At 43.8% G+C, this 16,670-nt stretch overlaps 1 protein-coding gene across 1 annotated transcript in view; it reads left to right on the forward strand.

The window, feature by feature from the left end:
- Positions 1-16,261, forward strand: part of efna3a (ephrin-A3a) — a 76,163-nt gene extending 59,902 nt beyond the window's left edge. Inside the window, exons 2-5 of the mRNA XM_037795387.1 lie at positions 4,157-4,458; positions 4,698-4,763; positions 6,281-6,358; positions 13,988-16,261. Coding sequence (XP_037651315.1) covers positions 4,157-4,458; positions 4,698-4,763; positions 6,281-6,358; positions 13,988-14,106 — 565 coding nt within the window. The 3' untranslated portion in view covers positions 14,107-16,261. The remainder of the gene's footprint in view (positions 1-4,156; positions 4,459-4,697; positions 4,764-6,280; positions 6,359-13,987) is intronic.
- Positions 16,262-16,670: the final 409 nt, after the last annotated feature.

The raw sequence follows: 16,670 nt of genomic DNA on the forward strand, positions 1-16,670 counted from the left end.
CCCTTCTTCTGTTTCTCCTCCCTCCGTTCCTCTCTGCCCTGCAACCTTTCTGTCTTGTGCCACTAAGTGGACTGCTTATATAACAGCGTACACCTAGAGGGACTCCTCTCACCCAGCCAGCCTGTTCTTCTCACTCCACCCTTTTAAGTCTGCTGTTTTTTGTTTTTTTTCTCCTCCTCTTCTGCAGCACCTTACCTTCTCTTCCTCCTCCAGAGTCATTTTTCCTCCTGCTCTTCCTTTCTTCCCCCGGCTTTTTCTTCTATCGCTATGACTTTACGATTGGAACAAATGACCCTCCCTCCTGCTGTGTAGCTGCGTCTACTGGGGCTAAGTGATAACCAAAACAGTAAAGTCTTATGTTCATCTAAGGCAAAAACGATTAGTCGAACAAAAGAAAATTAATCAACAACAATTTTAATATATTAATTATATTTTAATAATCAATAACTGGAAATTATTTAAGTTTTTTACCAAGAGAAAATGATAAGAAATTCCCAAATGTGCTGCTCAAATGTCTTTTTTCCATCTTATATCACTGTAAATAGATTGCTGCTGGAGTGAGTCCTAAAACCTGGAAATGATTGAGCATTTTAGCACTTCAGGTTCCCTCGTCTTAAACTCAGTGGGCTTTTTGAATGGGTTTTTAGTTAAATGCCTGAAATAAGGTCTGTGGTTAACATAAGCTGAAGAGATTTTTTTTGTTCTACAACATAAAATACGTCAATAAATAACCCACTCGTGACTTTCGAAGCCTTTACGTGTCTTAAAAAAGGCGGTTGCTAACAAGTGGTTAAATGAGACTACTAAACATCTTCACGCCGAACACTAGTCCGCCTTTAGCTTAGTGGTGGCGGTGGGAAGTCATGCGACCGTGGTGTAGTTTGTTTATAGCTTAACGTTAGCTTTTTACTTCTGGCGATTTCATTCACGCTTCAAAAATCATAAAAGTGTTGTTCATTTGTGCAGATTATCTTGCTGAACAGAACGTGATCGTATCATAAACGTTTGTTTGCCACAGAGCTTATTTTCTACAATAATCCAAAAAGCCAATGGAAAATTCCCATTAGCTTTTTGTCGAGGGAACCCAGGGCGATGCTAACTTCCTGGTTGGCCTATAAAAATATGTCAACCCTGCGTCACTCTATTTAATATCTTTGGGTTTTGGACTGTGGATTGGACAAAGAAGACGTCACCATTAGCTCTGTGAGATTGTAATGATCATTTTTTTCCTACTTCCTGTGATTTTATAGACTCAATCAATAGATTCATCAAAAAATAATTATTGATAATGAAACTAATCATTGCCGCTCTAGATTCATCCCCGTCTTGTACACTCAGCACATGAATGCACCAAATTAGTTATTATTGTCTATTTCAGTAGCCTCTCATGTACACGTATCACACATCTCTCCAGCCGCTTAAATCTTAAAACAATAAGAACAAATGCATGTCTGGTGAGTTCGCTGCATTTGTCTCAGTAACACCCAGCGGCGTTTTTTCCATAAATACTATTGAGTGCTCAAACACAGACATACACTCTTGCTTCCTCGCATTCAGCTCCTCCCGCACGCCGCCGTCCTCTCACCTATTTCTCAATGACTGCATCACTCTCCGACTTTTTGCACGCCGCTCGCATCCAGGATTCTCCTCATGGCATGTTTTCATATTCAACGCAGCCCCTCGTTCTCCCTACTTTCATCTTAGGTCTGTCTGCTTACCATTCTCTCTCTACCCCACACACCCATTGTACCGCTTTATCTATCTCCCCCCCCCATCTCAAACTTCCTCCTCCTCCACCACCAGCACCACCACCACCACCAACCCCCCTCTCTAAATATAGTCCCTTTGAAGCATAGCTGTGTTGTCTCTTCCCCGCAACACTGCAAGACAAAAGTCTGTCATCTCACATCTGAGCAGCGGGGATAGAAAGCACAGATAAGATTGATGGCCCCAAAAAGAACACTGGTTAAGAGAATTGATATTCATCTGCCTGTGTAAACGAAGAAGGAGGAGGAGGAGGATGGGAGTGGAGGTGAGGAGAGGATCCAGAGAAAAAGGAACAGTTGTAACGCCACAGCGAGACAGATGGCGAGACGGAAAGAGAGAGCGAGAGAGAGTAAGAGAGAGGAGAGAGGTGTTGTGACATTTCTGATCCACATTTTGTAATTGAATAATAATCTCTCTGGAGGCCTGACCTAGTAACGTATGCATGTGTGCGCATGTGAGCAGCTATGTGTGTGTGTAGGCACTATGCAAACACAGTGAGGGAGGTGTGTGCTCCTTTGTGTGTGTGTGTGTAGCAGAAAATGTGTAAGAAAGAGTAGACAACCAGGAGAGGAAAAAAAAATGAGTGCAGAGGAGAAAGAGTGGATTTAAACATGAGACGGCGCAATACCTCCACCTAGTGGTGCAAAGGAGTCATTACAGCTGTAGTTGGTGCATGTCACACATCACTGCAGCCAAGGACTATTCCCATCTCATCACCTGCAGGAGCCCTTCTAATGGCTCCTACTTTGTCTAATTACAGATTGTGTAATTTACATAATAAGTATACTTAGTAATATAAACAGTGAAGAGCACAGCGTGCAGCCGAATGCAAAATCATATCACATCATCGCCTCAGTTGTTCAGTGAGGAGTCAGAGTTACTGTATGTACGTCACACACATATACACACACACACACACACGCTCAACCTTAGAGTGGCCTTCCTTACCTGCTAACACTACTCGTCCATCAGCGGCGGTTGCCAGGGGAGCTGGGCCATCATATGTACCGTACCGCGTGCAGGCCGGTTGGTTTCCCCCCGCGGCCAGAGCATACATCGCCACTGACAGGATCTCCTTCCGCTTCAGTGACCCGGCCTGTAGCTGGCTCAGGGGGAAAGACAGGAGTGCAGATTATCATACTCAGCAGCAGCGTTTCTCAGCACTCGCCACGAGGCATATAGCGAGGAAAATGTGTTTTTATATGCAGAGGGGTGGAGGGGGGAGAAAGGTGTAATAGTTTCTCTCTTGAAGAGAAGAGGGCGTTAATGTGCGCCGAGGGAAAAGTCTGTGGCTGTTTGGCCTCTTTGTGTTGCTTTTACGTCGAGTATTTGCTGCTTTTCTTTCTTTGCTTCATTGTAAATTAAATGTCTTTTGGATGTTTGAAGACATCGCCTACGGCTCTGGAAACTTGTGATTAGAGATGTTCCAATACTATTTTTTCCTTCCCGATACCAATTCCGATACCTGAACTTGCAGTATATGCAGATACCAAGTACCGATCCAGCGTGATAAAAAGAAAAGTAGTTAATATTATTATTTAACAGCTGTTTACTGCTGACCATGTATAGATGTGATGTGATTACTATCTTTGTTGTATGGCCTGGCTCGGGGTTAAAGCGTTTTGTAAAACATGAACAAATACATACAGAGAATGAACGCAATAGAATTTTATTTTATTATTCAATTTGTCAGTTACAAAGAACATAAATTAATAATATAAAAAAAGATATAATAATCAAGTTAAACAAGTTGATTAATTCCTGGGTTAATAAATGATGGTATTGGATTGGTGCATAGACAGGCGTACTCGCCGATATCCTATCCCAAAGTTTAAGCAGTATCGGACACACACATGATACCGGTATTGGTATCGGAACAACTCTACTTGTGATGGGAATTATTCATTATTTTCTGATATTTTATGGACTAAAGAATTGTTTAATTGTAAAGATAATTGAGAGGTTATAGGAATAGTTCAACATTTTGGAGAGAGAGTTGGATGAGAACATCAACATCACTTTCATATCTGTCAGGAGACAGTTAGCTTAGCATAAAGACTGGAAACAGGGGGAAATAGCTAGCCTAGCTCTGTCCAAAGGTACACAAATCTATGAGCACCTCTAAAGCTCACTAACAACATGTTGCCGTTTTATGAGGTGTTATGTCCGGCACTCTTTCTTGCCTCGGAGAATGGTTTTCTGGTTGCCTGGCAACCTCAAGCTGACGACAAAGCTCCAAATGTCAAACTAATCCTTTAACAGAACAAAACAATTACATTATTTGCAGCCCTAGGTACTTATCCACATTTCTGTCTGTCTTTCCTTCTTTTTATTTTTTTAAATCCACTTATGTTTCCCCACTTAAATCTGTCTGTATTTTTCCCTTCAGGCTACGGAGGGAGGGATACACGGTGCAGGTCAGCGTCAACGACTACCTGGACATCTACTGCCCGCACTACAACACCAGCCAGCGGGGGACGTTGGAGCGCACCGTGGCCGAGCAGTACATCCTCTACATGGTCAGCTACCACGGCTACCGCACCTGCGACCCCCAGCTGGGCTTCAAGCGCTGGGAGTGCAACCGGCCCCACGCGCCCCACGCTCCCATCAAGTTCTCGGAGAAGTTCCAGCGCTACAGCGCCTTCTCGCTGGGCTACGAGTTCAACGTGGGCCAGGAGTACTACTATATCTGTGAGTAGACAGACACTGGTTTATTGTGATGGATAGGAAAAGCCTGAGAGGGCTGAACATCCAATATTTTAACATCTTCTCTCCGGCTGCTGTCACCCACATGTATTGATCGCATGCCTAATAGATTGTGGAAGTTCAGCTGAGGACAGACAGTTGCTCAGGTTGCAGAGCTTGCTGATTGTTGAGGGCGGTGTGGCCTGCAGAGGGCACAAGGTTGACATGTTTGCTCTCCGTTTCAGCCACGCCCACCCACCACCACGGCCACAGCTGCCTGAGACTGAGGGTCTACGTCTGCTGCTCCACCGGTGAGACCCTCGTTTTCATACCGTTTCCTCTCCTCCTGTGTCACTTCATCTCCACTTTCTTCTCCCCCCTCCCTATCTCTTTGTCATCCCCCCAAACACACAGAGACAAAGAGGCAGACAGAAAAACTAAGATCTGACAGTCTTGTCTCGGAGAGAGGCTTTTTCTGCGGCGCGCGCTGTCTTGGCGAGGTTTTGATGATGGCGTCTTTTCCCTCGAAGCAGCGCTTTGAGAGTGATGGCTTAATGTTATTCTCTGTCTCAGTGCTATTACAGTAATGCTCCATCTCTCTCTCAGTGAATGACATGCTCTCATGAAGCCGTACAAAAGATGTAGAAGAAAAAAAAATTTCAGCTGCAAGATTCGTCTCTCTCTACCCTCCTTCTCTCTCTCTCCGTCCCTCCCTCCCCTCGCTCTCTTGACCACCTCCCCCCCCCCTACTGTCTATCTCTTCTTCTTTTCTCTCTCTGGCTCTCTGATGCTTGCTGCCATGTATAGTGTGTGTGTGTGTTATTTTTACCCTGGTAGCCTGCTCTCTCCCCTGCAGGCCTTTGATCAGGAAGCCCAGCGCTGAAAGCCTCCCCCTCTCCTCTAACCTTGTCAGCACTAATACATCCCACACTCAGGCCAGTGTCAGCCCCTGTGTACACATCACCTTAACACCCCCCCAACCCACCCCATCCCAGTGTCACGGCTAATCTATTGACGTGTCTACCACGCCTCCATTGGCTTCCGTGCGTTTGCGCGTGCACCGCCGTGTGTGTCCGAGGTGTAGGAGTTTGCGTGTGTGTTCCTGCACATGGTAGTTTTGTTCGGCCGTAAATCTTTTTAGTGCGTGCGTGTGTGTGTGAATGGCCATGTGTGCATTGGTGCATTTAGTGCAGTTTTACAATCCACAACCTTTACTCAGCCAAGGTCATTTTAACAGCTTGCTATCAGAAAAGCTGTTGATTTCAGCAGCCTCCAGACCGGTTTCATTTTCTCTGCGTGTCTCCCACCTTAACGCCTTTACAAGACTTTAAGATAAGACAGAGATGTGAATATTCATGACATATGCTTTACATCTGCGAAAGAGCTGTGACTTGATTGCTACCAGTCCCTATGTAAATTATGCTATTGCATTCTCCAAACAGGCTCACACAAACACATATATTTAGTTTAAAAAAAGCAGAAAATACACAAACGTATATACGGGAACACATCGACAAACCCACACATCATTCATTCATGGATAATTTGGCAGACTGAACGTAATTCTATGTCTAGACGAACAGCAAATGTAAAAATGATTTCTGTCCACCGTTTCCGAATGCTTTTAATCTTCAGAGTCTGGATTCCCAGGATTTCTTCAGGGGCACACACCAACTGCTCCATGCTCTGCTATAACTATATCTGTGTACAATTTAGCGGTGCCCAAAAATGCACATTTTACCCAGTCTTGTCATTTTAATGACGTGTTTTCTCTCCATCATTTCTCTCTTTTCTGTCTTTGTGTGTGTATACGTGGTGTGTTTCTCAGTTTCCCAGGCAGATGACGACTCCAGTCAGACCTCTCCCGACTACACAGTCAGGCCAAACATCAAAATACACAACATCGGTGAGTGAGTTGCTAAAAAAAGGAAGAGCGGCCAATTGCCAGATGCTGGTCAATATTTGGCTGTAGCTGCAAAAGCTTGATTTGTGTCCCAATCATTGTGGAAAGGCACCAACCATTTGTTAGTTTTTTTTTATATTCTGTGGTTGGCAAATGAAAATCCACTGGTCATAGCTGGTTGATGAGTAAAACGTTTTTTTTTCTGCTCTTGAGGATTTGGCAATCTGAGTAAGACAATGAACAATGGAACTTTAGTGATTCAGCAGTAGTGGCATTTATACTTTCTTATGTACATATTGTATTTACGGGCATCTGGGAAAGAACACAAATATAATATGGAAACAAATGAACCCACTTAAAGGTACAGTGTGTAGGATTTGGTGGCATCTAGCAGTGTGGTTGCAGATTGCAACCAACTAAGTACCTATTACTTTATGCTATTACCGAGTAATAGCATAAAAAATAATTCATAAATTAATTAATTCATCAAAAATAAATTGTGAAAGTGTATAAGGGTTTAGATCATGATGATAGAAGAATATGACGGCACATTCCCATGCTCTATTATGTCTCATAAATTGTTGCAGCAATTTGATACCATTTGTTACACAGATTTGGTGCTAAATTTAACCATTTTTACCACTCGAGAATTGATAAAAAATTATCAATAATCCCTCCAAAATACCACATTAAGACACCAAGACCTTGAGGAACACCATAAAAATAGTCATGCTGTGTTTTGGTTTAAAAACCTTTTCTGCTAGAATTGCCTTTTTTCGGTGATTGGATGGCGAGGACTTCCGTTTTGGAAACTTCTCAGAAACCCCCTTCTTGTCAATCTACCTAGGAATCATTCCATCCCCTGAATGCTCTAGGTCTCTAGTTTGTGGCTGTAAAGTTTCATGAGGCTGTGATTATTCTAGAGGTCACCACAGGTCATTTTATACAGTGAGCTCAAGTTTCAAAAATGGTCTCACTGGGTACCCATAGAACCCATTTTCATTCACATATCTTGAGGTCAGAGGTCAAGGGACCCCTTTGAAAATCGCCATGCCAGTTTTTCCTCGCCAGAATTTAGCGTTCTTCCCAACAAGCTAGCATGATTAATACCAATAAATTCCTTAGATTTTCTAGTTTCATATGATACCAATGATGAACTGATCCCGGTACAGCCTCCGGACAGAGTGTTAAGGGGTTAAACAATTAATTAGTCAGTGTCATTATAAAATTCAGCATTTCCATAGTTACATTAATTCAGTCATGACATGACGCTAACTCAGTTGTTAGTGCCACAGCAGTCCCCGGCCTCACGTTGCCCTACATAAAACAATATTTTAATGAGTTGCACACAGTGAGGTATACAGATTACACTAGTAAATACGAGCATGAGAGAGTATTGGATTGATTCGATACTCAATTATCACAATGGGCGATATTAAACCAGAACTGCAAGCAAAAACCAAACCCTTTATCTCCTACAATGCACCGCACTGAGGTGAAACCTCCACAAGGTCAGTGGAGGTCTTGTAAGGAATAAAAGGCCCGTGTTTACCTAAAGAGAAAACATGTCAGCGGGCAAGTCAATTGTGCAGCTGAGCGGTTACATAAACCCTCTATTTTTCTTTCTCACAAAAGCCTCTTGCCGGGAATCATTTAGTGCGCTTGTTTCTGGGAGCTGTGGGCAGTCTGTGACGAGGGCTAAGAGAGTGTGACCTGCCTGGGATGGGAACTGAGACCAGCAGAGACGGAACGAGGAGAGCTCTCGAGCCATCGGCAATGAGTACCATCAGAGAGAGAGAGGGGGCAGAAAAGAGAGAGGGAGAGAGGGAGAGAGGGAGAGACACGGTGAGACAGAGAGATAAAAGACAGGAAGGAGGCAGTGAAAGAGAAATGCAGCAGGAGAAAGCCTGGCAGAAAGAGGGATAGATAAGGCAGAGAGAGATAAAACCAGAGTGGGGGTAGAGAACCGGGGGGTGCAGAGAGAAGGGGCAGAGGAAGAAAGAAGAGCTCAGTGGTGGGCGAATTGCTCAGCGGTAACTCCGGCTCGAGCTTACGTAGAATTTAATATAAAAAAAACACACACACTGGCAGGGAATCATAAAAAAGCATAGCCTCTAGCATTGTGATGCATTTTGCTGAATACATTTGGAGGAATAACAAAATCAGGACACACAGATTTGTGCGCACACACACTCATACTTAGAAACAACTCGTACCCCTGATGGCTCTGCTGACCGCTGGACACCCACTCTCTGACTCACCCTCAGGACCAGACCAGCCCACAGACTGGCTTAGCATCAACAAATCTCTGCCTCTCTCTCCACATATGTTTGGACTCGCTGTCGTCCTCGTTACTTTATTATTAGCTTTGCTTCTACGTCACATTTTCCTTATTTAACAGGGTGTCTTGAGGAGAATTCTGGTCTATTACAACTTGTTTTTTATAGTTTTGGACATCATATCTACCGGTAATAATAATAAGGCTGTTAAAGTTACTGTGAGGTATTTTTAACTGGTTATGGAACAGTCTCAATTTAATACTGATGCCTCTATTATATGACTTGCATAAGTAAACGAGACTATCAGCGAGAAGATTGGCTATTTCTATGTAGTTATTCTTAATGCTTGTCATCGGTGCGAAATCAGACAAAATCATGCAGGTTCACCAGAAACTCCTTCAGCTCAGACTCCAGCAGGGCCCGCCGCGGACAGACCCAGATCCGGCTTTGCTGCTGCCAAAGAACTTATATTGATAAGAAGTGAAAGCAACATCAGCGCCCAGCAACAGAGCTACACTTAGAAGCTCCGGCGAGAGGTGGAGAGCTCCGCGTCCCCGCAGCAGCGGCTCCTCCTCCGGCTAGGAGCAGAGCTTCGCCTCGCTGCTCCGCCGGTCCCCGCTGGGGGCCAACACAGATACCATGCTGCTGGAGGCCCAGGCCGTATTGCTGGGCCCGCTGGAGGGAAGGGAGGCACGGGAGAACCAGAACCAGGACGGCACGGGGCAGACTGTCAGATCCTGCTGCAGTAAAATGAGAGGTTTTCTAAAGGGACTCTGGTTCCTCGTAGCGGCTTGAAGTTAGTTGCTGAGATATGGAAACATGGTGACATTGCTAAAGTCAGACGGGGCAAGAAACATGAGCAGTTAGATGATTTAAACTAATCCTCAGGTCAGCCAAACGTACTTGGAAGAGAAAATGAAGGGCCAACCATAAAAATATTACTCAAAGCTGTCTGCTGTAATCATCTCAGTTTATCATTTGTGAAACGAGACCCCGCCACCATTTGCAATCTGTGTGCAGGCAGTGCTTGTGAGTCATTTCTATGAAATGGGACGCTGTTGGCTTGTTTACAACCTGCCTGATCGTCTGACTCGCTCGTCTTTGTTGCCCCATTAGAAAGTGTTTCCATATCTCAGCAATTACTTTGCTGAGCCCAATATGCAACATAAACTACAAAAACAAGACCCGCGTTGTAATAGACCAGAATCATCCTTTAAATATGAATTGACTTGATTTATCTTTTTTATGATTTTAATTTTCTAAACACACATCTGTTCTGCATAGCAGCGATTCGTTACGGTAGAGCGTCTTACAACGAACGGCTTGTTTCTGCAAATGTGCTACAAGAAGGATCAGTCTTGCTGCTTGAATTAATCATAACCTTATAGTTTCCTGCGGCAAAGCTTAGTATACACTGTGCATTCTTCCATCTGTGACTTGCCCTTAAACACTGTCCTCCTATATTGAGCGTCTGCAGCAGTAGTAGGAGGGCTGCAATATAAATAACGTGATGGACCAGACAATGCAACCGTAAACAGATAGTATTAAGATGCATCAATAGGCACCGGCGCCCAGGATTCATCTGTCCTGAGTGGCTTGTTTTGTGCAGATTTTCTCAAAATCAGTCATAAGATATAGTTGTAATGCACCGGGCAAACCAAATCACTTCATCCAATATGTGCAGTCTGTATACAAATTCACAAAGAATGGATTGTGGCTGCTGATAGCACCATGAATTACACATCACTTGCAACCGCTATCTGCCCCGACTCAAGGTCCGATTCACAAAGGATAGTACGCAAATGATATAACAGCACAAACACGTCCATAAAGTTATCCATGTTGCAAAGTATAAAAGAACACAGTAGGCAGAACGATGGCAGAGAGAAAAACACAAATCAAATATTGAAACCGCGAGCTAAAGGTCCTGACCGACGAGGTGCAGAGGCATTCCTCAAAACTTCAGGCAAGGAATTTAAATGTGACAGAGAAAAAAAACATATTTAATATTCCAGTCTGTCAGTGCTGACACCCGTAATGAAGGCGCTTCAGTTACCACCAACTCTCTGAAGATGCTAATAATTTCACTACTACAGTGTGTGGCTATTAGCGCTGATCTTTATGAATTGGATTGTTTTTGATGAGGGCTCATTTGCATAGAAAGAGGCCAATTTTGTGCCAAATATTCGCACATTACATAATTTAAATCCACGCAAATAGCACAGGCGCACCGAGACGCCATTTGCTTGGCAGCGCTATAAGGGATGCATTTCACCCTTTGCTGGTGCTTTAAGAATTTAGAATTACACGGTTTGTTTTTGTCATATTTTTGCGAGTTTAACGCCCGCCCACAGCCGCGCAATCCTTTTGTGAATTTGCCCCTCTGTGACCAAAAGCATTGAAACACTGATTCAAAAACATGTCAAACCACCTATGGTGCAGATAGCTGCTGCCATGCTTTAGTAGCACCTTTAAAGAGGACCTATCATGCTCATTTTCAGGTGCATCATTTTGGGTTTGAGGTTTCTAAAAACATTTTTAAATGATTTCATGTTAAAAAAATGCTTTATTTTTCTCATACCGGCTGTGCTGCAGCACCTCTTTTCACCCTCTGTCTGAAAAGCCCGGTCTGCTCTGATTGGTCAGCTGGCCCAACGTTGTGGTAGGTCGTCAACCGAACCAAACTCTTCGGACTCCGCTTCAGCTCCGCTCTAACTAGCTTTGTTTGAGGGCGTGCCAAACTAGCCGCTAGGCAGGTATTATGCAAATGTGTTACTTGGTGACATCACCACGTCACGGAAGAAAAGGCGGGACTTCAAGGCGTTTCAGGCAGTTCAGGAGCAATGTTTCTGTGGAGGAGAATAACTGCCTTTTGTTTGACTTTAGGCTTTGTAACTTTGCAGACCTTTTACATGCACAAAAAAATTATATTTCACACTAAAGGAAAGGCAAAAAAAAGCACAAAAAAAACACAATAGGTCCTCTTTAACAAAGGACATGCAGACTGTCATGTTATTTTGTTATGTTTTGTTCTAACCGATCAGTAGTGAGTGATGTATCCATCACAGTATAGAGCTACGATTGTGGTTACTAGGAGCAATTAAGTTTAGGATTTTCACAACCTTCAAAGTCATCTTCATATTAAAGAGTATTTGTTGCCATGTTTCTGTTGCTCTTTTTCATGGAGGAGTGAAGGAAGATGGCATTAAGGGCATTGAGTGTAAGCCAGTCGAGTTCCCTCCACACTATTACACCTCCCCCCACTGACCTGTAGAGCTGTAACCACACATGATGGCTCCATCGCCTCACGTTGTTTACGCATCACTGCAGGTCTGCCATCGTCGTGGCGTAGCTGGCAGGAGGATTTATCAGACCAGACAGCCTTCCTCCACTCATCGACAGTCTGAGCTGATGTTTCTTATCTCACTGTAAACGCCTCGGGCGGTTTTTCGGCGGACAGGAGAGCTACCCCGCGTGTTGTTACACCCCATACAGACGAGACCGCACCGGATTGTGCGTGCGCTCGGAAAATTGATTGCTGTATCCCACAATTGCGCTGTGATGTTAAGGTGTCATACTGCGGACCTTTGATAACTTGTTTTGGCCCGAGGCGCCAGACGTCCCCCACATTCATCTTCCAAGGACGGCCTCCATAAATAGCAAGGGTTTTGAAGAGGTGCATATTGTGCAGCTTTGTGATTGTCAAAGCTCTCGGCGCCCACAAATAAAGTGCAACATCACACGAATCAGTTCACAACAACTCGAAGAAAATGGAGTTGTGTCTCCGTGTACTTGTTTATGTAAAAGTAAGTGAGAGCTCGCTCCTTCTGCAGGAACAGGCCGTCTCTTCTTCTGGTCACTGAGTGTACATTTTATTCCTTATGAAACCCTTTTTGGCGAGACAAACTGGATGGTGTGAAGTGACCTCTGGGCCGTTCACCTGAGGCAATATTCTCCCCCCTGCCTCGACTGAGTGTGCTCTGTGTGAGTTCATGCCGGTGCACTGCGGTGTGAATGTCAGGGCTGTGTGTCACCGCCACAGACACAGATGCCTCGTGTTCCTTAAGAACAACAGTGACGTGGGCAACAGTCACACACAACCAGGACAAACCAGAGTGGTCGGATGTTTTTTTTCCCCTCAGACAGAGACAGACGGCAACAACAAAATTCCGCACATTCATCAAACGTCAACTGACATGCGACTGTTGTCTCTATCTGTTATCTCTCTGTTATCACATCTCTTGTTTTTTGACTTGTAGCCAATTACTGTCCCGTACACATTTAGCGAACCCCAGGTAAGGCTTTAACGTCACACTGAAACAGCAACTTGCCTCCTCAGTGTGATGTATTTCCTGTTGAAAACCAGTTTGAATTGATGGAGGACGATACGCCGGCTGGAATTTTAACGCACCGGGACATTACAGTGACAACGTAATAAAGTGAAAGTAATGGGATTTTGATAGACAAACACAAAATCGTTGTAACTTTTTTGGGCACAATTTGTCAAATAGATACATCAAAACAAGTATTTTTCATCTTTTCCAGCGCAATTTGAAGCTGTTAAACCCAAATAATGCCCTAATGATACGATATAACATCAGTGTGACACATCTCAAGGCTTTAAACTCCCCCTCCTTCACCTACGTCTCTCTCTTTTATGTCTGATGTGGGCTAATGTGACTGACGTCAGGAAGAAATTGCAGCTTTCTTCTGCACTTAGTTGGATTACTTCACGTCTCAATGCAGCCAGCACAGGTTGTTCTCATAGTTATGCAGGCAACAGAGCTCTTTTGCTTCATTTTGCCGTGTAATAACCCTCCAGATATAATGGGAAGCATTATGTCGAGACAGAGCATAATGACTCAGTTTAATCCACTTTTTACAGAGTATTACAAAATGTGTTCTCCCAGCTCTTTCTCCTGTTTTTCCCCCTCCAGCTAATGTTCTGTTGTGTCTAATCAATGGCAAGGCCATAGTAATTTGGTTTGATTGAAATCCCTCTAGGATAAAAACATCATTAGTGTGAAAAGAGGAATACGTGAAAAAAGAAAAACACACATCAGAAATAAAAGTGTTTTTAATTCTCCATCCCACAGGGGGGAAATGGCCATATGTAGCAGTGCTGATGATAATTGGTGTGGTTTGTTAATTGCATCATGTCTTTTTCTCTGCATATGTTAAAAGCACAATTAGCATGCATCACACGCCGCCTTTAGATTGATGAATTAATAATGCAGTAATGGTTCGTTTCCTTCTGTCTGGCGCGCACACACTCGCTCTTTCACAATCACGTTCTTCTCTTTTCCCACTTTCTTATTTCCTCTCTCTTTTTCTCTGTGACTTTTCTCTCCAGATGAATTTAACCCCGAAGTTCCCAAACTGGAGAAAAGCGTGAGCGGCAGCAGCCCATCGCGCGACCGCCTTCTTCTCACCGTGGCCATGCTGCTCGTGTCTACCGGGCTTTTGTCCTAGCGACTCGTCGCCCGCGAGCGACGCTCCGTGCTTAGCTGGGACCGCCTTCTCCAAAGGGCTTCGTATGCACCGAGTTGTCGTCGTGAAAGTTGGCAGAAACACAGTCGAGGTGCAATAGAACCACAATCAAACGGTCACGGAAAGAAAATCCTTGAACTTCACTTAACTTTTTCAAAAGGAGAGGCCTTTTTTGCTGTCATATTTACACACACTCCATGTTGTTGTTGGACATCATTACAACATTTCATGCAGGTGTGTTTGCCACAACATGGAGACCACAACCATGATTCAGAATCTGTGCTGCTGTCATGCCAACAAGTGGACTTGTAATGAGTTGGATGTAGACTACACACTCTTATTGTAGCATGGATATAAAAATCACCTGAGGATTTCAAGCTGCACTGTCTGTTGGATTTTTAGGCCTTGGATCACGGACCAAGTATGCCGATGGATCAAACTCAACTTAGATGTAGTAAAGAGCGAGCTTGACTCTGGAACTGTACTGATTTTACCTGGGCTATACAGGATATTCATATAATCGGTCAGTGATGAGAACTGCTGCCGTTATCCCGGACACTGAAGAATGTTTTCACACCGGTGTGAGGGGAGCTGCTGGTTGATAAGAGGCCAAGGTGTTTCTTAAGAAAAGGGAAAGACTTTGTGAGGATATATCCACGGGCCTTTCAAGAATCCATTTTCACCAGACATCAAAAAATACCCCTGGCTTTGTGATATACAGACGCAAAGCCCGCGTTTCTTAGAAGATAGCGAGTGCCCTCTCAGAACTAGTCCTTTGTCTGCATTTCCTGCCTTCACACTGTTAACAACCCGAGAAAAGTACAGACCCCGGACTAGTAATTTGACGGCACTTTAGACGCGGGTAGACGTGTGTTTTGTTCCGACGCATTTACCTTCAGCACTCGGCGTAGTATTTTTCCGGATGTCAGACCTTTCTCCTCGCAGCAATCAGCAGAGTCATTCAGAATACCGCTAATTTACAATTCTTAAAAAAAAAAAAAACTCTCTGCGGCAAGTTTCCCTTTTAATCCCAGACAACCCCATCCATTTCCCCTTTTTCCACTCCAGTGGTTCCCGGCCAATCAGTGCCGACGGCCATTACAGCAGTCACGGTCACCATGGAAACGACCCCATACAGTCGCCAGAGTGCGGCAGGTGCCTGAGGAGAAATTGTGCTTTGAATCTCAAAGTAACGCTGCCGCCATTTTGTTAAAAAAAACAAAAAAACAACAAGTGTGAATGTGCAAATAAAGATCACTTTTTTTATATTGTAATACAGGACAACGTAGGCTGGCATTAATCAGATTACAATGTTGTGCTTTTATAATTTATTTACTTTCCAAATGTATTTATTTTAACATTAAAGTATATTATTTATCTACCTAATTTATTAATGTGCATTTGTAGGCCTTTGCTCAATAAGCTATTGTGCCATTTTTTTATTATTTTTCTTAAACAGTGGAATTTTTACTGCAGCATTTTTGCTTGTGTAGATAAATAGGCAGATGTAATTGAGCCTGACGAAAAGAGAGTGGGTTATTGGTTCGGACTAGTCAGTGGGGATGTACACTCAGTAATCCTGCTCTCATTAGTAACAGATACCGATAACCAGGTTATGTTGCTGAAGAAGCGCATGTCATAAAACCAAGAGTTGATGGACGGGCGGCATTCCTCCAGCGCTGCAAAAACAAAGGAGTCTGCATTGTAATGTATATTTATAATACATGCCGGTTATGGAATGTGTGTGCACAAGCGTGTATGAGCGTGTGTGGCTTTATCTGCCTTGCTTTCCTGTGTGTGTGTGTGTGGGAGTGTGCAAGAGAAAAAAACATATGTGTGCACATATGTGTGCCGAATGTGTTCGTCCGCGCTTCTCCAGTATGTTGCATTTAGAAATTCCGTACCCGTCAAGGAGTCGTCTGTAGGAATCTGAATATGCAAGTGTGTGTGAGAGAACGTGCTCTTCTGTAATGTTAGTTTACGTTACGGGGTTTTTGGGAAAAGCATTTAAAAGCGGTGTTGAAGACAACCACGAGAAATGTGTTTACCTTTGACAAGAATGAATAAAAAAAAACAAGCTGTAAATTGATCCAAGAATGATTAAAACAATGCCTATTAAAATCTTTTTGCAAATTTACATCTGTGTGTTTATTTATGAATTGTTTCTTTTACGCCTCCTTGCCCTTTTCTTTATCTCCACAGTGACTCCTTCACCTTCACTCCGCACTGTTTGTTTTCCTTGAGCACTACTTGAAAGCTCTCCCTCTTTCTCTCACACTCCACTTTTAGATATGTCGGTCGTGAGCGGACAGCAACTCTCGCTGCACGTACTCTCGGTGTAAAACTATCACCCTTCCTTACAGCACCCAGTTTTGCAAACACTTCTTCTTGCCATAAAACATAATGACAGCGTAGGGGAGGAGGGAGGAGAAGTCACGGCTCCACATCTCCCACTCTATCCATCTCCCTCTCTCTCAAAAAAAAAAACACCTGCAAGCCATTCATGTCTCCACAAATCTGTCTCCCTCCGTCTCTCCTTTCCCTTC

Source organism: Sebastes umbrosus, chromosome 15 (genome assembly GCF_015220745.1).
Source record: "Sebastes umbrosus isolate fSebUmb1 chromosome 15, fSebUmb1.pri, whole genome shotgun sequence".
Taxonomy (NCBI): domain Eukaryota; kingdom Metazoa; phylum Chordata; class Actinopteri; order Perciformes; family Sebastidae; genus Sebastes; species Sebastes umbrosus.